The 24,111-nt window shown below is 35.1% G+C and overlaps 1 protein-coding gene across 1 annotated transcript in view; it reads left to right on the top strand.

The window, feature by feature from the left end:
• Positions 1-24,111, top strand: part of LOC150107237 (uncharacterized) — a 74,027-nt gene that overhangs the window by 31,431 nt on the left and 18,485 nt on the right. Inside the window, exons 5-7 of the mRNA XM_090391746.1 lie at positions 15,824-15,887; positions 20,145-20,221; positions 22,932-23,002. Of these exons, the coding sequence (XP_090247872.1) occupies positions 15,824-15,887; positions 20,145-20,221; positions 22,932-23,002 (212 nt within the window). The remainder of the gene's footprint in view (positions 1-15,823; positions 15,888-20,144; positions 20,222-22,931; positions 23,003-24,111) is intronic.

The following is a 24,111-nucleotide window of genomic DNA, read 5'->3' as shown; positions in this document are numbered from 1 at the left end:
ACTCCACATATGAAAAGCAACACAAAACAATAATAGACGAAGAAATAGTCAACCACGAAATAAGAAAAATCGACTGAGTACACATGGCATCACCAGATTCAACAGATATCTTATACAACAAAATTAAACTCGCACTCGAGGAAATATATAAGAAAGCTGCAAAGAAAGTCAGAATTCGTTCAAAAACAAGCCAAAATCCTTGGATAAGGCAAAACTTAATCTTAGATATACACATAAAGGACAATCTATGGAAACAATTAAAGCGACATCCAAATAACGCAGCTTTAAAAACCGAATATAAGATAACAAGGAACAGCCTTACAACGCAAATAAGAAATGCAAAAAGAAACTACTACAGACAAAAATTAACCTCTGCACAAAACAACATGAAACAAACCTGGCATATGATCAACGAGATGCTAGATTATGCTCCCAATACCACCGCCTCTGAAACCATAAAACATAACTTCATGAAAGACGCAAAACCTATCTAACAAATAGCAAATGACTTTAACCAGTACTCTGTAGACTCCATCCAAGAATTGCACAGAAATATGCCTCCAATTAAACAACGTGATCCCCCACTTGGACCACAATCAAAACAGACATTATGGTTTCCGACCATTAAAGAAGCAGAACTTCCCTCTGTAATACATCAAATCAAAAACAAAACAAAGGCCCAGGAATTGATGGCATAAGACCTAAGGATATCAAGCATCATGCAACTAGCTTAGGCCCTATCCTAATAAAATTAATAAATAAAATATTTAAAACCGGACAATTACCAAGTATGTTAGAGACTGGCATAATCACACCCATATAATCGTACAAACACGGAAAAAGAAATTTAATTCAGTAATTATGCACCCATAGCGACACTACTAATTATCAATCAAATTATGGAGTGTACTAAGGAAACTCGCAACATATACATAGAACTTTCATATCATCCCCAAAACACAATACGGTTTTCGGAAAAATAAGGGAACAACATCTCTCTTGGTAGACATTAAGAACATAATTAATACCGCCTTTGATAAAAACAAAATTGCCATCGTAGTCTTTATTGATTTCACTAAAACATTTGACACACTCACACATCGAACCTTATTAGAAAAGCTGAGACGTGTTGGAATAGATGGAACTCTGCACAGGTAGTTTACAAACTACCTTCAAAATGGAAAGCATATCACACGTATCGAGTCAAACCGAAGTAGAGTGCTACCAGTAACCTGTGGAGTGCCACAGGGAGCTGTGCTCTCCCCAACTCTTCAACATTTACATGCACGATATTAATTAGCTACCTCTCAAAGGCAAGATCTTCCAATACGCAGACGATACAACTATAATATCCATTCATAATAATGCATGCATAATCCAAACAAATATGCAACATGACATAAATCTGCTCATAGACTGGCTCACCAAAAACTCCATACACTTAAACTCAGATAAGAAAAAAATAAACGGTATTCAGAAATCCACTGATTCAACCAGTTGATAACAAATACATAACCATCCAATACACTCTCCAACATAAAAACACACACAGAACAGCAAAACCACTACAATCACTCAGGTTGAAACAATACGATACATGGGAATTTACTTTGATGCAGATATGAACTGGAATAGCCACATAAACCATCTAAAAACAAACTCCGAACAATAACTAGCAAACTCTACAGGTTAAAAGTCATAATCCCCACATGCCTAAAAACACTAATATACAAAGCACTATGCCAAAATATACTAAGATACGCTATAACAACATATGCTTTCTGTGCACCCTATAAACTAAATAGATTAATATCATTACAGTACAAAATGATAAAACTGATCTTTTGGAAACAAACAGACAATTTCGAATTTATATACACTACAATGTCGAAACACATAAAACTAAAAGCAAAACAATTATGTCACTATGCAGCTTTGCTAAAACATTATTTTGATACCACTTCAGAATAGCCAGAAATGCATACCGTATAGCAAGACCTCAGACAACTAATTATATCTTATATAAATATAATAATCACTATGGAAAGGCCACACAAAGCTTCCACATCACAGACATGCTAAATAAATTACTTTTTGATGACAGGAACATTACAAACTACAATAGCTTGAAAAGAGCAGTAAGGACATATTATGAACAAGAAACATGCAGCCTACACACCTTACAAACTTAATGAAACACAATATATTCATGCCTTCCAGCTCAGTGAAGCGAAAGACATTTCAAATTTTCGTGCGTGCGTGTGTGTGTGTGTGTGTGTGTGTGTGTGTGTGTGTGTGTGTGTGTGTGTGTGTGTGTGTGTGTGTGTGTGTGTGTGTGTGTGTGTGTGTGTGTGTGTGTGTGTGTGTGTGTGTGTGTGTGTGTGTGTGTGTGTGTGTGTGTGTGTGTGTGTGTGTGTGTGTGTGTGTGTGTGTGTGTGTGTGTGTGTGTGTGAATTTCTTAACGTAAGGCTGTAGTGGGTATCAGACCTATGAAACTTCAGCCTAATTCCCAACACAGTAATCAAACTAATATATAATAATTAACACCGGTTTCATCCTCAGATAAGCTTAATAAATAAGCTTCGAAGATAAAAGCTGAGAAATTACATCTCAACCAAGATCAACAAAAAAGGAAAAAAATCCATATATTACATTTAAGTGTAATATATGGATATGCGCTCGTTGTTATTGTATAAATGATTTAAAAATATAATGTTATCAACCGCAACTATAAATGACCAACTACAGTACCTATTATTAATACATTATACAAGAAAAAAAGGAAAATTTGTACGAATTTCATTGTTACAAAAAAAAAAAAACCAGAACTATATCTTTTGTAAATATGTAGTCATATGTAAATTATACGTATTGTATATATGTATTTACAATATGTAATCAAAATTTTAATAGTAAAAAAATGAATTAAGAAAAATAATAGTAATTATTATTATTATTGGAGCACTGTGTAGGCATATGAACGGGTGCACGGGTATACTGCCTCCCCATTTTTTATAGTTTTAAAGTGGTTCCAACTTCTGTTTATAATTTGAAAGTGTTCACAAGTAACTCTACCAGTCACGCCAGAAGACAGTGATATAAAATTCACCGAAATCGGCTAAGAATAAACCAAGTTTTGTAGTGTTGAAAAGTGAACAGAGAGGACTGCGTCAATAACGAGTGTAGAACAAAAGACGTCGCCATCTTTACAATCATGCCACGATTGCTCAAGGGAAGAAAGGTGAATCATGAAGTGTATCAAATGACTGGAGGATTTATCACGTAAAATCAATGCAACACGCAAGGAATGGAAGTGTGTAATCTGCAGGAAGAATGAAGAAACGCACCTGAGGCAGCCACCTACGACGCAGCCGATTATGCCGAGGCAAAATCAGATGACAAACTGAACAGACAAAAAAATGCAGGTGAGTCCTATAATTTCAACTATTTAAATATACTAATAGAAAATGGTCTAAAGACTATAAAAGCCAGCTTAGTAGATCTTGTGCAAGAACTCTTTGACACACAGAACGAAGTAATACAAAAAAATCTAGCGACTATGAAGATTTGGTCAAACGAAATAAGTTAGCTGTGATGGAAGTGTTGCAAACTGTAAAAGACATCAAAATCAGCATTAAAACACTAAATGACAGGCAACCAATTTGAGGAAAGAAACATTCGACCTCCGTCAAGAACTTCATTCTCTAAAACTAGACTAAGAATGTTTAAATCAGCAACAACATAAAGAAGATCTTGTCATAAACGGTCTTCCAGAAACTGCACCTACAGAAAACCTCAGAGACGTGGTTTTAAAATTAGGCCATGTAATTGATATCCCCCTACAGCTTAACGACATTCAGACCGTAAATCGGATTCCTAGGAACAGCAAACACCAAGGCTTGCCACGACTTGCACCAGTCATAATTAGTCTTAAGAGCAAGCCCACAAGAGACAATCTCATAAAAGCCAGGCAAGCAGAAAAAACCAGTTGCCAAGGACTTGTACGCACAGCAAGACAATACACCAATCTTCCTATCTGAATATTTTACATCATTCAACCAGAATCTGTTGTACCAAGCAAAAAAAGCAAAAACAGAAAAAAAATTACCAATTTTTGTGGATCAGAGATGCCAAGATATTCTTGAGGAAGTCACAAACTTCAAAACTGATACAAATTAAAAGCTCAGAAGATATAGAAAGCCTGCCACAGTGAAAAAGAAAAAGCCTCCTAATTAGTTCAAAAAGAAGACCACAATAAAAATGAATGTGAACCAATAAGACAGATGAAATAACACAGGATATATTGGCAATTTCACTTTGATCAGACCTTTCAGATCATTCATTTGACCTCCCAAAGATCAGCCTACTTCCAACACAACAATCAAATCAATAATAAAAAAAAAACTATGTCTAACTGGTGTCATCCTCAGATAAGCTCATTAAAAAGCTTCAAGGATGCAAGCTAAGACATTTCATCTCAACTGAGATCAACAGAAAGGAAAATAAAATATTTATTTATTACATTGAAGTGCTGTAGTTACAGCAGTTTAAAATATTAAAAAGCATAAATTTAAAAATATATATATATATATAGCTTACTGTTATACTATAAATGCTGTTAAAAATCTAATATGATTCAACTGCAAGCAATAAATTACCATCCATAATAACTATTATTAACGCATTTTAGAATACAAAAAAACGGAAAAATTTGTATTAAATTCACTGTAAAAAATATATGTAATATGTAAATATATGTAAATATGTGTATATATATATATATATAAATGCTCTGTAAGATGATAAATAAAATGTTAATGTTAAAAAATATTATTATTATTTATTATTATTATAAATCATATTAAATATAAATTATCATTTAAATCATTTTAGTACATGCAATTGTCATGCACATTTGTGTTCGTTAAGGCAGCGGTCTTCAACCTTTCAGACAGTGCGGGCCATATTAAAAATTTCAATGAAGCCTGTGGGCCACTGAGCTACTGTTTACTGCGGTATAGCTTAGTGGCCCCCGGGCTTCATTGAAATTATTTTCTATTTAATCGCGTTTTAATGTTAAGTAGTTATTTTTTCAAAATGGCCGGCGGGCCACGCCAAAGAGCTCTACTGGCCACAGGTGCCCCGAAGGCCATGCATAAAACACCCCTGATGTAAGGTATTATAAATATTATATATGAATACTAAAGTTTGATTGAAAAATAATAATAATAAATAAATAATAAAATTATTATTATTATTATCATTATTATTATTATTATTATTATTATTATTATTATTATTATTATTATTATTATTATTATTATTATTATTATTTTATAATATTTTATTATTATTATTGTATGTAACTTATACTGAGACATAATAAAATGTAAAAAAAAAAAAAAAATTATTATGATTATTATTATTATTATTTTATAATATTTTATTATTATTTTTATATATTATATATAAAAATTATTGTTATTATTATTATTATTATTATTATTATTATTATATTCTAAATTCAAAAATTCTGTATAAACCTTATTGTAAATATTGTAAATATTATTATTGTATGTAATTTATACTGAGACAATAAAATGTTTAAAAAAAATTATTATTATTATTATTATTATTATTATTATTATTATTATTATTATTATTATTATTATTATTTTATAATATTTTATTATTATTTTTATATATTATATATAAAAATTATTATTATTATTATTATTATTATTATTATTATTATTTTATAATATTTTATTATTATTTTTATATATTATATATAAAAAATTATTATTTTTCTCTTATTTAAACTCTTCTATTAATTTCAAGTACAAAGCAAGAAGATAAAGGTCAGCCAATAATCACACAGACTAAACACAATTGGCAACAACCTACAGATATTTTAAGAAAGAACATAACATTAGAGCTTACTTAATAAGCAATTGCTTATTAAGTAAGCTCGATGGAATATTTTATCTATATGAAAACAGCCAGTTCTATTTATGCATACGTTTCCTTTATATTTATCCAAAGCTGGATGACATAAGCAAAATCCCCCTGCCAATTGACAGTCACAGAATCTATATTGGTGAATGGGTGTTAACTGAAAGGTTGCCAGGAAGCTTATAAGTTGGGTGTTGGTTGATTTCTCGATTATAAGAAAGAATTGAAGAGAGAGAGAGAGAGAGAGAGTAACTAGGCAGATTCAGTGGGTACAATGTTTGTTGTCTTTCTTAGTGATGAGTTGAATGGGGGCTAACGTCTAAGCTGCAGAACAGTTCTTATGAATTTAGGATAATTTGAAACCGCGACGAACATAAAAGTGTCAACTCTGCATCATATACCCGCAGAAAATTTAGAGACAAGCTATAATACCAGTATTTTCTGAACTAAAGTTGGCTTTGATATCTTTCCAGCGAAAACCGAAGAACACATTGACTGTTAAGTTTAGAATATAAGAAGAGAAGGAGGAGATTTACTAAGATATCAGTGCAAGAATGTATAAAAATAGAAGATTTACTTTACTTTGAATAATGATGTAATAGAAGCATCCGAATTATAAAGAATTAAAACTGGATTGAATGCACAAAAGTTACTTCAATAATAACAGTTGCAATTACAGAGTATGATTGCCATATGAACATAATGATTTCTTTCTTTCTTTCTTTTCTTTTTTTTTTTTTGCTTTAAGTCTTCTAAAAATCAGTTTTACATTTATGATAATTAACTTTAAAATTTTCGATGAAATTTCTTTCGAATCTAGAATTTACTTTAGAATTTTCGATAAACAGAGGAAGGAAGATTAAAGTTTTGATGAAAGTCATTTGTCTTATGTTGCTGTCTTCTTTGCATGATCACCCTCCCTTTTGGGAGAATCAAAGAATGTGGGATGCAGCAATTGTAACTAAAAAGAAAGGATATACGTGTCCATAAGTAATATTTCTAACAGGTGTTTAGTGAAACTTTTGGATCAGAAAAATGCAAACAATAACCCAATCAAAGAAATAAGTGTATCAATTGCAAAGATCAGCCCAGTTCGCATTCTCATAATGCTGGAAACAGATGAATGATAAGAGATGTGAGGTGATCCCATATTCATATATGAGGGGAAGAAATTACTGATTTCGAATATGATTTCGCCGTGAAACATTTAACGGACGAACATCCGCATCTTGGAGGATTAGTAGTGAATAACGATCAACAGTGTTTGAAGAGTGCTTAGAGTTAATCTTGCATGCCAAGCATGTGAACAATTTGTGTGAGATCAACGGTGATAGTAAATGCTAACAGCATCGCTATCTGCTGCGTCATTATAATTGAGAAAGGAAAGCCACTTGGAATTGTGAATACGAGTAAGATTTTCTTGTAAGATGCTTTTACTATTAGAGATGTTGAACGGGAGAAAGCAAACTTTAAAGAAAGAAAAAATGGAGAAAAATGTAAAAAATGATGAGCGTTAACGTAACGATATAGATAAAACATAATTTTCACAGAGCGAAAAAAAAAAGAAATTAACTAGAGGACGAAAAATGAGTTGTTCTATTTTGGCGGACTTCTCATACCGGTTATCAGAATTAATATATGCAAAAATTATCTTTCAGATGAAAAGTGCATAAAATGTTGAGGTGGTTCTCAATTTATTATTATACACTATTCAATAATTTTTTTTAAATTATTTCTCAGATAAATTAAAAACATTATATGAAGACAAATATGCTAACAAATACTTTCTCGTACATAAAGTTTTTTTTAAAATAATAATAATAACAATAACTGTTTACAACATATATTATTATAATATTCATAATGATGATTATTACGGATGTTTCTTTGCAATTTTACACTCTATATATACAATATCAATGGATATAATCACTCTATATTGCATACGTTTGTTACAGGTTATTACATACGTTACATACATTTGATTACATATGATACATTACTTACATTTGTTTACATATGATACTTACATTACATACATTTGTTTACGTATAATACATACATTACTTCCTTTGGTTTACATGTGATACGTACATTACATGCACTTGGTTACATATGATATATCTTGGATGAGAACTAATTTCTCTGCTTTCATCCTCGTAGCTTATATGTAAGCTTATCTGAGGATGACACCAGTTGGTTATCATTTATTGGTTCTTTTTGCTGTGTTGGGAAGCTACGAAATCTATGATTGAGAAATTCGCGCGCGCGCACTCATTCTCTCTCTCTCTCTCTCTCTCTCTCTCTCTCTCTCTCTCTCTCTCTCTCTCTCTCTCTCTCTCTCTCTCTCTCTCTCTCTCTCTCTCTCACACACACACACACACACACACACACACACACACACACACACACACACACACACACACACACACACACACACACACACACACACACACACACACACACAAATAACTCGGAATGTATTGATGCATCGCTGAACTGGAAGCCTGAACGAATATATTGTATTTCATTAAGTTCGTATGGTATTTTGGGTGCGTGTTTCTTGTTCGTAGTATGTCCTTAGAGCTCTTTTCAGGCTATTGTAGTTTGTAAGGTTTCTGTATTCAAAAGGTAATTTGTTTATCATTGTAGGGATGTAGAAGTTTCGCGTGGCCTTTCCGTATTGATTATTGCATTTATATGTGATATAATTAGTAGTCTGAGGTCTTGTTATACGGTATGTATTTCTGACTCTCCTGCAGTTGGCATCGAAATAATGTTTTAACAAATCTGCATAGTGACATAAATGTTTTGCTGTGAGTATTTTGTGTTCTGACATTGCAATGTATATAAGGTCGTGATTTTCTCTTTGTTCCCAAAAGATCAGTTTTGTCATTTTGTACTGTAGCGACAATGAATATCAAATTAATGATATTCAGAAATGAATTATTTCTGAATATCATTAATTTTGTCTTTTCTGTTATTAATAATAATAATTTTATTGTTATTATTAAAAATATAATAATAATAATTTTTATTTTTTATTTTATTTTTTTTATTATTATTGAAATTATGATTGTATATTCTAATTGCATATTTACAACACATAATATTATATATTTACAACAGGTTTAGTTGTTGTTGTTTTTTCTGTATAATGTATTATATTCTTTCTTTGGGAGGCATTTTTGATTTCTTCCTGGAAGCTTAGCAGAGCTTATCTGAGGAAGATAATAGATGGTGGTGGTTTCATGGTTATGTTTTTATACTGGTCGCAAGCCAGGTGTTGATTTGTCTGTTTCTTGGTACGTGCTTGGAAGACTTCAACTACTATTACAGTTTAACTTTTTTTTTCTTTTTTTTTGCAAGTAGGGTTGGATTTCGACATGGTGTGTTTGTTTGTTTCTGTTCTTGTAGTGATGGTTTTTGAGAGGTGTGTGTGTGTGTGTGTGTGTGAGGGAAAGAGAGAGAGAGAGAAACAGGAAATGCTCTAATTTTCATTCTCGCTATAATATTTATATAGCACCTGTTTCACCTCTCTGTATGTTTCTAGGTTTCTGTCGTCGAACGGCAGTTTGTTTATCATGTCAGGTACGTAGAAGTTTCGGGTGGCTTTGCGTAGTGATTGTTGTACTTATATGTTATGTAGTTTGTTGACTGTGGAGTGGCGTAAGTGTTTCACCTTAAATATTTTGTGTTTTGTCCGTGCTTCCTGCATAAGAGAGGGTTGTTCCCAGAATATCAGTTTTAGCATTTTATCTTGCAACCATTGTAGCCTGTTAAGTCTGTAGTCTGCGCAGAATGCGTATGATGTGATTGCATATCTTAAAATGTTTTCATATAATGCTTTATAGATTAGTATTTTTATGTGGGTTGGGGCAATGTCTTTTAATCTGTATAGTTTGCTTGCTATTATCCTAAGCTTAGTATGTAGGTAGTGTGTATGGATATTCCAACTTTGATCAGCATCGAAGTGAAGTCCGAGATAGCGTGTTGTTTTCACCTGTGTGATGGTTGTGATTTTAGGTTCTAACCTTTGTGTATAGGAGGATGAATGTTGGACAGATATTTAGTTTATATGGGCAGGGTTTGGGGGTTTTTGAATACCATTAGCTTTATTTTCTCTGGGTTTATATATATGCCGTTTTCGGTTAACCAGTTAGTAATTTGATTGATTTGATCGTGTTGCATATTTGTGTAAGCGATATTTTCGTTGTTGTGAATGGATACTATGGCCGTGTCTTCTGCGTACTGGAAGATTTTACTTTTTAGGGGAAGGTGGCTTATGTCGTGTGTGTATATATTAAATAGAATGGGAGATGGGTGACCTATTTCCAAAATCTCTGGACAGATGAGAACAATGAATTAAAATTTTATAAGACAAAGAATGACCTAATAGAAAATATCACAATGTTAGAACTGAAAAATATAATAAAGAATATGAAAAATAGGAAAACGCCAGGAGAAGACAATATAAATATAGAACTATACAAAAATGCAGGTGAAAAATTTAATGAAAGACTTTTGAAATTTTTTAATATGGTTTGGGTGTCCGGAAAAACCCCTAACTCTTGGAAAAAAAGCACTGGTCATCCCAATCTTAAAAAAGGAAATAAAGACAATTGCAATAATTATAGGGGAATTAGCCTACTGAATACAGGATATAAAATATATGCAGGAATATCAAAAGAGAAACTAAGCAGCATTGTAGAAAACAAATTACTAGAAGAACAAAATGGCTTCCGAAAAGGCCAATCCTGCATAGATCCAATTTTTACTTTAAAATTATTAATAGAAAAGAGAAGAGAATTTCAAAAAGAAACACATGTGGCGTTTATTGATTATGAAAAAGCTTTTGACAAAATTAGTACACAAAAATTGTTTAAAATATTAACCAATTTAAACATACCAAACCAACTTTTACAATCTATTCAAGAAATGCATACAGGAAATAAAATAGCAGTTAAATTAGAACACACTTCAGAATGGAAAGATATATCAAGAGGAGTACGACAAGGATGTACCCTCTCACCTCTGTTTTTCAATATATATATATAAGTGAAATATTAACAATCTGGAAACAGCATAACCCATTTGGTATACAAATGACTCCCGCAAATGAAGATAGATACACTACTATTTGTGGGGGGGGGGGTGGGGGGGGGGGGGGGTGGGGGGGGGGGGGGGTGGGGGGGGGGGGGGGTGGGGGGGGGGGGGGGTGGGGGGGGGGGGGGGTGGGGGGGGGGGGGGGTGGGGGGGGGGGGGGGTGGGGGGGGGGGGGGGTGGGGGGGGGGGGGGGTGGGGGGGGGGGGGGGTGGGGGGGGGGGGGGGTGGGGGGGGGGGGGGGTGGGGGGGGGGGGGGGTGGGGGGGGGGGGGGGTGGGGGGGGGGGGGGGTGGGGGGGGGGGGGGGTGGGGGGGGGGGGGGGTGGGGGGGGGGGGGGGTGGGGGGGGGGGGGGGTGGGGGGGGGGGGGGGTGGGGGGGGGGGGGGGTGGGGGGGGGGGGGGGTGGGGGGGGGGGGGGGTGGGGGGGGGGGGGGGTGGGGGGGGGGGGGGGTGGGGGGGGGGGGGGGTGGGGGGGGGGGGGGGTGGGGGGGGGGGGGGGTGGGGGGGGGGGGGGGTGGGGGGGGGGGGGGGTGGGGGGGGGTTTGGGTTATACAATATTAGCATGGATAAGAGGACGGCTGACTGTCAGATATCAAAAAGTGGTATACGGGGGTTCTGAGTCAAAATAAGCAAGGTTTAAGGTAACAAGTGGTGTACCACAAGGATCAGTGCTTGGTCTACTGTTATTCAATCTGTATATTAAGTATATTGGGAAGGATTTGATAAGCGACATACAGTTATTTGCTGATGATGAAAAGATAGGTAGGATAATCAGGAATGCTGCTGATATGCTGTCTTTGCAGAATGATTTGAATAGGCTGGAATTGTGGGCATGGGAAAATGGGTGTCAGTTCAATGTCAGTAAATGTAAAGTCATTCACTTCAGCATGATTAGATGTCCAATGTCGTATTATGTTGGTGCGATTAGGCTAGAAGAAACTTGTGAGGATAGGGATCTTGGAGTGTTAAAAGATAGGAAGTTAAAATTTAGGGCCCATGTGACAAAGATTGCAAATGCAACTCAAAAGATAAATGCAATTCTGAAACTAACGTACACATGTAAAGTGAACGTTAGTTTCAGAGTTACAAGGCCTTGATAAGACCTCACTTGGACTATTGTGCGCGGGTTTGATCTCTTGATGTCCGTTGTGATTCTGATATATTGGAGAGAGAGTACAAAGGAGAGTGTTAAAATAATATAAGGCTTGTGAAATACTGATTATGAAGAAGACAGATTGAGAATTTGTAGACTGCAGACACTATCAAACAGGAGAAAGAGGGGTGATATGATTGAGACTTACAAACTTCTGAAAGGTTCATAAAGGATTTCAATTGATGTAATTTTTCAATTTTTGAAGGTGGGGAAAGGACGAGAGGGCATCATTGGAAGCTGAGAATCAAGGCCGCCAAGAAGGGTGTGAGGGCTAGAGGTTTCTCTCAGAGGGTGGTGCGTGATTGGAATGGATTGGCATTGGATGTTGTGAGTGCAAACAGTATGAAAGTGTGAATGAATTCACGAATAAGTATGATAGCTGGTGTATGAAGTATGTAGCCTCCCTCGATGAGTCTCTGACTCCCTGGAGGTCTCGCTTAATAATAACAATAGTAATAAATTGTTTTTGAATTACAATCTACTCGTACATATTATTCTAAATTTGAGAACCATACATCTCCATTACATTTTATAGATGAGTTTATTACTTGTCCTATTATGATTTATTTCGTGTGTTGTCATTATACAAATATTTCCTAATTTTTATTTTGAATGAAATATCTGTCAAGAAATAACTGTTAAAAGGGAAATAGAATGTATTCTCTTGTAACTATGTTTTTTTTTGTTGTTGTTGTTTGCTTTTCATAACAAAAATCTGAATCTATGATTTTCAGATCTGTCATATTTGTCTTGAATTGGTGTACTTTTAATACACGAATCAAATTTCATTTCATTTATGTCAAAACTTTTATACCATACCAGAAATATTTTTTGCCATGAAAGTTTGGTAGAATTACTCTTTTAACTAGAAACTGAACAGGTAATGATAAAGTAGATCGATAATAATTCGATTTTTCTCGTTTTCGTTGATTTGATAGCTGTGTTGCATTTCTTTTGGTTCGAAATACCCAACTTTGAATCCCTTCTAGGACCGGAAGTAAAGCAAAAACCCTCTTTTGCCATCATTCCAAAACAAAAACCAATCATTCATTGCGATGAAACATTTACAGGAAATTAATCCAGATACTTATTTTAAAAAAGTGCTGAACTTGTTCCTGCTTAGAATTCTTAAGTAGAAATCAAAAGTTCATTTGTTTTCCAATCTAAGATGATAAAAATTAAGATTTTGAAAGCGGTTGTTCCATCCTTGAAGCCATATTTAATTTTTAATCAGAATCTTTCGAGAAATTGTAATTTACAGGTGACATAAATATCGGTATCTCGATGTAGTAATTTGCTCGATATCTGTAAAAGGTATCGAAGACTTCGATTTCATAATGATAATCAAGACATGGAAACCGAAAGAGAAGTTACCTTTTCCCTTTCTTTCTTTCTTAGGAAAGGCTTTATCTTTCTTATACAAAATAGTGTTCATCTGAACCGAAATCACAAATTCCCCGACTTTCTTTTAATCGGCTTAGACCTCTGTCTAAACTGGTGTCACTTTCACTCATCTTTATTCCGTCTGCAAAACTTAAACTATCTTTTCTTTCTCCATCTATTTTCAGCTGTTTTTTTTGGATACAGCTCTAGCCAGCTTTCTCGTATTCAGTCAAAGTTGTAATTTAAATTTTGAATCAAGGATCATCCTTAATATGCCTAAAATTATTAAATGGTGCTGTAGTCGTTGATGTTGAAACCGGTTGAAATTTTTGAATTTATGAATCATACTTAAAGATAAATTAGTACGGTTTGAGATTACTGCTAATTTCATGATGATCCAATTTCTAGTAACACATCTTTCTCATTCTGGGGTTATTTCAAACACAAAGACGAAAGATTACAAGCTATTCATCAGTCGGTGGAGGCTCCTAGGGTCAAATGACTTCCGAAGGTGAAGAAAAAGAGATGTTAAATATCCGTCGGAAAATGAAGGATTTTATCCATAAAAACAAAATAAAAACAATTGATAAATTTCGTTTTTCTTGCTCCCCTTTATTATTATTATTATTATTATTATTATTTTGTTAAGAGATTTTGTGTTTTCTTCGATTAATTTCGTATTATTTTTACTTTTTGTATTATTTCTAATTAGTTTAATGTTAACTTCCAAGATGAAATGAAGCGAACATGAGGGGTAATGAGTAGTTTGGTATAAATAAATAAATAATAGTTATTATTATTATGTACGATTTTCAAGGATTCAAAGACTCATGGATTGAGGTCATAGATCACGCACACCAGCTATTATATCTTTTCTTAAACTCATTCACTGCTACTTCAACAGACAAAACTGTTCCAGTCATTCACGGTTAGAAAAACTTAGCTCTCAGCCCTTTCTTAAATGTGCTCAAACTTATTTTTTCTCGGGCATCCTCATTCCCTTTACTCCGCCTTCCACATAGTGAAACCTTTTATCAACCGATATCCTACATCGAATTGATAGTCATTATCATTTTCCCACACTTCCAGTATATTCAAAATCTTCCAGTAAACGCTGATTAGTAGCATCCCCCCCCTCCCTTATCTTTGCATCATCACCAAACAACCGAAGATTTCCTGTCAGGTTCTTCCCATTGTCATTTACATATATAATATGTAAATGATACTGCATTATGCATCTTAGAAATCAGCGTATATGCCAAATACTTAGTCACGTACGTCACCACATGTTCTCGGCAACAAATTTAGAATGCTGCTGCTAGTCAGTAATTGTCAATAATGTTGATCACAATGGGAAAAACAATGGATCTTTCGGAGTTCGATAAAGAGCTTATTTGGCTCCTCTGGATGGAGCCGCAATTTTTAAAACGCCAGAGATCACTGGTTTTTCAAAAGGTTTATTTAAACATTAAAGAGACTATTGTTAATTTTTAATTAAATTAACAGTGGTGTTTTCTGTTTTATGGAGAACCTGAAATGTTGTGTAATAATCACGTATTCTTCCCACCTTGCAGGAAGGCATCAATGTCGACAGTATAAATGCTCATATAGAGGTCGCTGACGGACTTTTAATCGAAGTAAGTGATCGTATGTACTTTACGTAACATTTTTATAATAAATAAGTTTTATATTTATAGATATTATTTCTGGAAAATATCTCATGTTACACCTTTAAATTAATTTTATTTTTATAGATATTTTATCTATTTTTCTTTAAGAGAAAAAGACAAATAGGAAATATAGCCATAAATATTAATAACTTTTATGTTTAGTTTTATGTGTTTTTAATAATAATTAAGTTAAATCGCTCTCTTCAACTGATGTCTTCCTTCAACTTGCCTGTCAAGTTGTGCAATTGTGAACCAAATTCAGTACGATTAATAAGTAAAGACAATACGAATCAATAAACGTGAGAATTAATCAGTGTTATCATAAATAAATCGAGTGCATTTAAAACCCACTTGAAATAAAAAAAATAGTACATAAAGAATAATATCACACTTCATATTTACTGAATCGATCTATTCGACACGCTGTAAGCAGTTTTATTTATTTATTTTTTACATGCTGAATTGTCTACACTGCGACATTTAATCGTAGGTTTTACGCTAATATATTTTCCAAATATATAATTTTCAGATATATATTTACTTATTTACTTATATCAGGCACAACATGAGTTGGAGAAAATTCCCGAAATCGTTAGAAATGAATCGTTGGAAAAGAGAACAAGTAAGTAATTAACAAGAAAACTGCAGGCAGTAGATTGATTAGCATTTTACTGAAAGCATATCTTAATAAATTCTGAAAATATCTCAGTTTCATAAAAAATATGATCCAGAGATTTTTTATCAAAACAAATGCAGTGTGTGTGTGTGTGTGTGTGTGTGTGTGCGTGTGTGGTTCGAAATTTCTGGGTTTGCATCCCGTCTACGAAGCAAATGAAGCTTTTCTAATTCTGAATGTTCAATGAAAGTGAAATAATTAGTTTCCTACGGCGCTGGAAAGGTTTCTCTCTCTCTTCTCCTGGAAACTCGAATTTTGATTACTCAAGAAAGAAGAAAGCTGCCTAAAAATACATGCAATCAGCAAACACAGTACACCAGGCAGAGAGGACTGACCACCCTATCATCAATTAGGTTTCTAAAAATCAATCTCAGTAAGCTTGCTACAAAGAAATTCTTATGTTGTTTTTTCCTTGATAGACAGGAGGTGCTGTCCCTAATGAGCAACTTTTAGTTCCAACTTCGAAAGAGGAAAACTCAATAACATTCAAAAATCAATACACATCCAATATGGTAGCTACGATTGTTTTCATTGTCCAAGGGTGAACTAACTCCTTTGTAAGATTTAAAATTACTAGAGATAATTTCCTACAGTTAATGCGTGGCTCTGTAGCAGGTGGTTCCTTATAACTCGAGACTTTTTTGTAGGTGAAGATAAGACAAAGCACTTGCATTACATTCGCATCTTCTTCAACCAGATATTTTTAAAATAATGCAAAAGGTAATAAAACTCGTTTCCAGTACAGCTAAAATAACTAAACGTTGAAATAAAAATAACTGCATGCAAAAACAAGAAGAGTTATATAGAAATAATCGATATTAAAAATATGACATTATTTCAAATTCCAATATAGGTGCAAACTTGGATAGCTTCTAAATTTTGATCAGAGAACTCATGAGAATACAAACATGGTCATCGGAGTTGCCTTAGCTTGCCTACTTAAAAAACATGAACGCTGTCCAGGCGACACATTGTATTGTCACATTGCTACCTTTTATTAGTTAATTTGATAAAGGTTCCGTTAGCCTGACAGCTCTTTCGAACTAATTGGTTTTCTTCCGAGACAGGAAATTCAGTTTGTTCAAATTTCTAACTTCCCAAAACTCCTAAGTGACATGAAAGGACACCCTTCCAAAAGCTCAAAAACTGGATATCTTACGAATCTCTGCGCTCCGCCTTATCAACGATCCAAACCTCAACCTTACACAACCAGAAGCATGTTTGCCGGCGTGGTATTCCGAATGTTTAGCGAACTCGTTCTCCAACAGATCACGGGTTCGAAGCTCGCTGTGGGCATGGATATTTGTGGTTGCCTTTAGATGGGAGATGAATTTCATCGCCCGGTGTGAGACCACCACCCCGATTATTAGAGGTCTGAAGCGGTTTGAAAAAGTTCCGTGTTTGGTCTCTAGAGTTGGGTTTCCGGACTAGGTTAAAAATAAAATAAAAAATTACAAAAAAGTATAGAATTGATAAAAATGGCAAAAAATATTCTTAGCCCACTCACGCTTCAAAATGTACTACCTTTCGTTTGTGCGAATCACACATAAAAAAAAAAAGTATCACCACTTGCCAACCATTCGCTCGACGAGTTGGCAGACAAATGGATCTAGGGCGCACACGCCTACCGTTCCATTCGGCAACCGGGCAATTCGATTGTTCAGATTGCCAATTTCAAAAACTCGTCAGTGACCTAAAAGGTCACATGTCAATTATGTACAAATAGTGGATATTAAAGATCCAATATTTATATCAAAGCCCAATTTATTAAAAACTTGGACAGTTTCGTGATGTTGTCCGAATACAATCCTTGACATCAGAGTTGCCTTTGCTTGCACTACTTAAAAGACACGAACACTGTCCACGCATCCGTATAGTCTCCTTTTATTAGTGTATTTAAAGGTATTTGATAAATATATTTTATTTAATTTATTTGATAAATAAGAAGGAATTTTATGAGATATTTTTATCTCTTCATTTTATCTCTTCAATCACTGAACATCCTGATTTACGCTCACGCGTAGACCCACACTTCACCGTGCAGGCGTTCGAAACCGAAATCCTAAGGAAAACAGGTTGGCTAATCCTTATTCCGTGTGTGTGTGTGTGTGTGTGTGTGTGTGTGTGTGTGTGTGTGTGTGTGTGTGTGTGTGTGTGTGTGTGTGTGTGTGTGTGTGTGTGTGTGTGTGTGTGTGTGTGTTCACGGGACCAGTTTGCATGTTCTGACGGACGAAGAATTCGAGTATTCGGAGAAACAATTCCTCTAACTCCGTGTGAGACCGGCTTACTCATCTTTGGTCGAAAGAGACCAAATGAAGGTTCCTCACATCGTGGACGGGGAATCGAACTGAGATCTTTCCGACCAACGGGCTTCATCTATACGGACTGTCATAGGAGGATTATTCACTGAACACAGGGTTAAAAAACAAATTAAAGAGCTAAAAATGCATCCAATAATTCTTTTGTTTCTTTCAAAAACATGTAATTTACCTAAAACATGAAATACTTTATTTATACCAAAATGTACATCACGAATACACATTCTTTTTTTATTTTGATTTGAAATGTGTACAATTCTTATTGCTTGAAATCTTCCCCAGTTTAATTTTCAAATGATTGTCCTACATAATTTGAGCTCTTCTATCCCTTCAGTTCTGAAAAACTATTCAGTTTTCTTTAAGCAGAATTTAGGCAACTTTTGATTCTTTGATTGATATCCACATAGTATAATTATTACTAGGAATAAACAGCAGATAATTGTAGCTGGAGACAAAATTACGAATCACTGAGTGATTATAGAAGCCTTGGTTACAATTTAATGATAAAAACAAGTAACCAAATTGGTAAATTCAAATATAAAATGTATAATATCAGTTAAAGATAAATATACAATAACCGGAATGAAATGCTTTTAGTTAAAATGATAAAAGTACTGATATACACTATCTCATCAAAAGTATCCGGACACCTACTTGAAACTGTAATCAGACTTTCCCTATGACACACTTACCAGTAGTGGACATTAGGGTGAGTCCACCCTTTGCTTCTATGACAGCTTTAACTCTACCTGGGAGACTTTCTACCATGTGTCGGAACGTTTCTGGAGCAACGGAAGCCCATTCTTCCTGAAAAGCTGAAGCCAGAGCAGTTCGTGATGTGGGTCGTTGAGAGTGTGGAGCGAGTTTGCGTTCTTTATCCCGAAGGTGTTCTATGGGATTCAGATCCTGGCTCTGGCCCGACCAGTCCATTTCGGGAATGTTATTGTCCACAAACCATTTCTTCACAGACCTTTCTTTATGGAAGGTATCATTGTCATGCTGATACAGATAACAGTCATCGCCGAATTGATCTTCTACAGTAGACAGTACGCAACGGGTTAAAATATCATTGTACCCGTCCTCATTTAGATTTCCGTGTAGTGTTATGAGATGGCTAAGTCCAGACCATGTAAAACACCCCAACTATAACGCAGCCTCCTACAAATTTCAATGTCCGTCCGTTGGCACTATACACGCTTGCAGGAATCTTTCTCCAGGCATTCGCCACACCCAGACCCTCCCATCGGACTGCCACATGGTAAAGGGTGATTCATCACTCCACATCACATGCTTTCAGTTGTCCACTGTCCAGTGGCGTCGCTCTTTATGCCACTGTAGGCGGTGCTTAGCGTTCACAGGAGAAATATTTGGTTTATAGACAGTTGCTCGACCATGGAACTCCCTTCCTCTTCACTCTCGACGCACAGTCACGGTGCTGGCTGGACAGTTAGTAGCACTTTTATATCAGTGTCTCCTTTTATACCAATAAGTGAGGTCGTAATGACATATAGACGTCATATAATTACAGAGGGGTGTCCGGATACTTTTGATCAGCAGAACTCCCAGGTGATTGTTTCACTCGATGTCTGGCGATTTCATTTCCACAATCCACCTTCTTCAAAGCTCAGCGGTCCCTGTCTGTCATTGAACACGGCCTACCCTACCGTGGTTTTGTTGTGGTTGTGCCTTCGCGTTTCCACTTCACAATCAGGTTACAAACTGTTGACTTGCCAACTTGAGGAAGGTTGAAATGACATCTAGACGTCATACGAATTATAGAGGTTGTTCGGATACTTTTGATCAGATAGCATATTGTTTTAAAATTGTACCATACAATTTATTATATAATATCTCCTTAACTAATTTATGTTTTCTTACTTCCTAGGTGATAGAGAAAAAATAGATAGTGCCATGAAAGATGTCGACATGCTTGAAAAAGATATTAGCGATTTTTATGACAAGGTGATTAAAACAATTTATCCGTCATTTGGTCTATAGCTCGTAAAAGTTTAAGTCTTAATACTTTAATTTAATTTATTGATTAGATTGCATATATATATATATATATATATATATATATATATATATATATATATATATATATATATATATATATATATATATATATATATATATATATATATATATATACAGGGTGTTCGGGATAAATTTGACATATTTATAATTAATTATATTTTTCCGTAAGTTACATGTATTAACACACACAGGTGGATAGCTGGAACCCACCTGAATCATGGAAGAGGATAACTTGTATCATGATGATTCGTGCCCGCCATCAAAATAAGGATATTACGACTGCTGCCCAATGCTCCCTGAATACAGTAAAAACAATCAGGCATGAACTAGAGACTTGCAATGGTGACTACGAGGATGTAGCAAGAAGAAAGATCCCTAGCAGACGATCTGATTGCGTTCGTACAGCAGAATTCCTCGCAAATCTGCAGGAACAGGTGTTGAAGAACCCTGGCATTGGAATTCGGGCTTTGTTCGTGGAGTTGCTAACTGTAGTCAAGCCCTGGATAACAAGGGTAGCCAATGGTAGGCCGTATGTATGGCAGCAGGATTCGGCCCCTTGCCACACCTCTGGGAAAAGTCAAAAATGGTTGTCTGAAAATTTCTACGACTTCACCAGTCCAAATGTTTGGCCTCCAAACTCCCCAGACCTTAACCCCATGGATTATTTTGTATGGGACGCAGTTGAAAAAGACACCAATCGCACTTCCAGTAATACAAAAGCCCAGTTAATGGATAAAATTAAAACAGTTTTTGCGGCCCTTCCCAGGGAGACTGTAGCATCAGCTTGTTCGAGGTTCCGAAGCAGAATTGAAGCTGTGATCGATGCTAATGGTGGTTATTTTGAGTAAATCTTGTTGATAGTATTGTAATTAACTCTGCCTGTAATGTTTTTTTGTCAATTCATTAAATTTAATAGATACAAAGAAGATTTTCTTTTTCCTTACGAAACTGTCAAATTTATCCCGAACACCCTGTATATATATATATATATATATAAAGACTGCCGTTAACTAGAAGCTACCTGATTATTACGCCGCTCCTAATACACCATAAACACTTTTACAAGTACAAAGTCCAGAAGATTAGACGTTTGGGAATGGCACTGGCACGTCTGGTACTGATTCTGGTACACTGATACATCAGACACAAGAAAACAGAACCGTCAGATGTCTGCCTAATAAAAAAAAAAAAATGTCTGCCTGATTTATATATATATAAACTATTATATATTACTATTATCTTTTGTCTCCATGGAGTCAAAAGGCTCTTCGCGGGAGACCCCGCATTGACAAACTAACCATTATTTACACAATACCTATCATACTTCTCCTTAAATTCAATCACAGACGAAGCATTCACAACCACCTCTCGCAACGCATTCCACTCCTTCACAACCCTCCAAGTAAAAAACCTAGTCCTAATACCCTTGTTAACCACACTCTTACAGTTAGCCACACTCTTACTATTATATATAATAGTTTAATATAATATATATACTGTATATATGTTAAAGATACCAAGCTATTTTAAACCTGGTTTTACTCCATTTCCCAAATAAGCAAACAGAGAAGAAGTCAAGTTTGCGCCTGCAAGTAGTGCGCATCTGGGCGACCCCGCACGTAGTGCAAGTCTAGGAAACTCGTGGTAAAGGTGGAATAAGCTCTGATCACTATTCGTAATATTTACCCTTAATGCAAAGCACATCTCCTGGAGGAGATGTATGATGCAATGTATTAAAGGCAAGGATATATATAATATATATATATATATATATATGTATCGACTTGTGGATATATATAAATATATATATCCACAAGCGTATGAGAGCGATCAGTGGGAATTTTTGACCATTCTTCCTGTAGATCCTGGGCTGCTTTCGTGCTGACGTCCCTTGATCTCACCTGACGCTCCAGATCATCCTACAGATGTTCAATAGGGCTGATAGCAGAGCTCTGTGGAGGAGGCCAGTAAAGTGTGGTGGGATGTTCATGTCTACAAACCACGCAGTGTTTGTGGACATGAACATCAGCAGCCTTACAGAAGTTACAGCAGCAGCCTTATGACACGATGACCTTCTGAAAAAGACAATGGTCATTTTCGTAGAAACGTCACAAAGTGGGAAGCAATGCATTGTGCTGAATGTTCAAAGACCTCCCGGAGTATGTGTATGACACCCAAACAGAGGTCCTAGACTAAACCAGGAAATACAGGAATATAACATCACCCCACCACCTCAAAATTTCACAGTTGGAGTTACGCACGCTAGTAAGAGAGGTTTACGAGGAATCCGCTACATCCACACCCGTCTATCTGCTTGGTAGAAGGTGTAGCGTCATTCGTCATAACATAGCTTTTCAAGCTTAAACATCCTACTATACTCTCTCTCTTCACCACTGAAGACGACGCTTCATGTTCGTTGTGATAATGTGGGGCTTGCATATCGTGGTCCTTACGATAGAAATCCTTGTTGTGAGCATCAGTTCGGAATGTTTTCGTACAGATTTGTGTTCCAGTCGCCCCCGGAAATCCGCATTCAAAGTGTTTTTCATTAAGATATGCAAAATATCTCTAATGCACACCAGAGTTAAATGTTATTTTATTTATTTATTTATTTATTTATTTTTAATTTTCATAGTTCACCAAGAAAGTGAAAGAAATCAGGAATCTTTATGATGATTATAAAGAAACGAAAACCGGCAGAAAGATGTAAGTATTTATTAATATTTATTACATTACATATAATTCGAAATTATTAATATCCCCAACATAAAATCTACTGCACACTCGCCGAGAGAGATAATTAGAACAATGTTGACTCTGTATGCATATGAATACCGAGAAACTTACAAACCTAAGAGCAATTTTATTATTTTCCAGCAACTTTTAAATTCCCAAATAGCGTTTAACTAACGAAAGATACTTCTGAAGTACGCCACAAATATTTAATAACAGTTTCTGTTGTACTCAAAACTATGGAATAAACTAGTGCGCGATTCATTTTCAGAAATGTATATCTAAATGTTTGTTCGAGACAAACTAAATTAATTCAATTTATTTAGCCTTTCCAATGTGAAAAATAATTTTATACGTATTTCAATAATGAATACAAATTTAAATAATATTTTATTACTTTAGTGTGGTATGTAGTTATTTCCACACGAAAAAAATAATAAAATAAAGGAATGGGGAGTGCTACGAGGAGTAAAGATAATGTTGTATGTGTCTAGGACAATCTGAACGAATGTGATGTCTGTGTTGGTGGATGGGATGCGTTAGGACAGGGTTCGGCAACCGACGATCCCAACATGCATTTTTGGCCGCCCATAAAAAGTTGACCATACGCACATGATTTGTAACCCGTATGCTGAATTATTTAAATAATACATTTTATAATATGAATAATAAATGAAAAATAATTTTATCCCTATACTTCGTGATATCATCTGTGCAACTTGAAAATAAACAAAAGAAAACAACTTTTGTTGGTATTATTGAAGATTTATATACGGAAGTTTCAACAAGATTTGTTGATTTTCATAAAAATAGCATTGAAATGCGATTATTTTTGAATGCTTTTAATGTCGACATTGATGACGTATCAAACCAACTACAGATGGAAGTTTTGGAATTACAGCACAATGAAACATTAAAGAACGCATTTTCGTTAGAAAATATCCAAAAATTTTATCGATGCTGGAAGGATTAATCAGTTTCGCAAATAAGATGGTAGTATCCTTTAAGGACATTTGGAAGCACATACATTTATGAATAAGCATTTTCTGTCATGAGTTTTAGAAAAAATAAATTTTCTTCTC

This window comes from Typopeltis vanoorti, chromosome 4 (genome assembly GCF_054136105.1).
Source record: "Typopeltis vanoorti isolate ZY-2024b chromosome 4, IOZ_Tvanoo_1.0, whole genome shotgun sequence".
In the NCBI taxonomy this organism is placed as follows: Eukaryota; Metazoa; Arthropoda; class Arachnida; order Uropygi; family Thelyphonidae; genus Typopeltis; species Typopeltis vanoorti.
The sequence above is the reverse complement of the archived record's forward strand: the minus strand, read 5'-3'. Positions and strand labels throughout refer to the sequence as shown.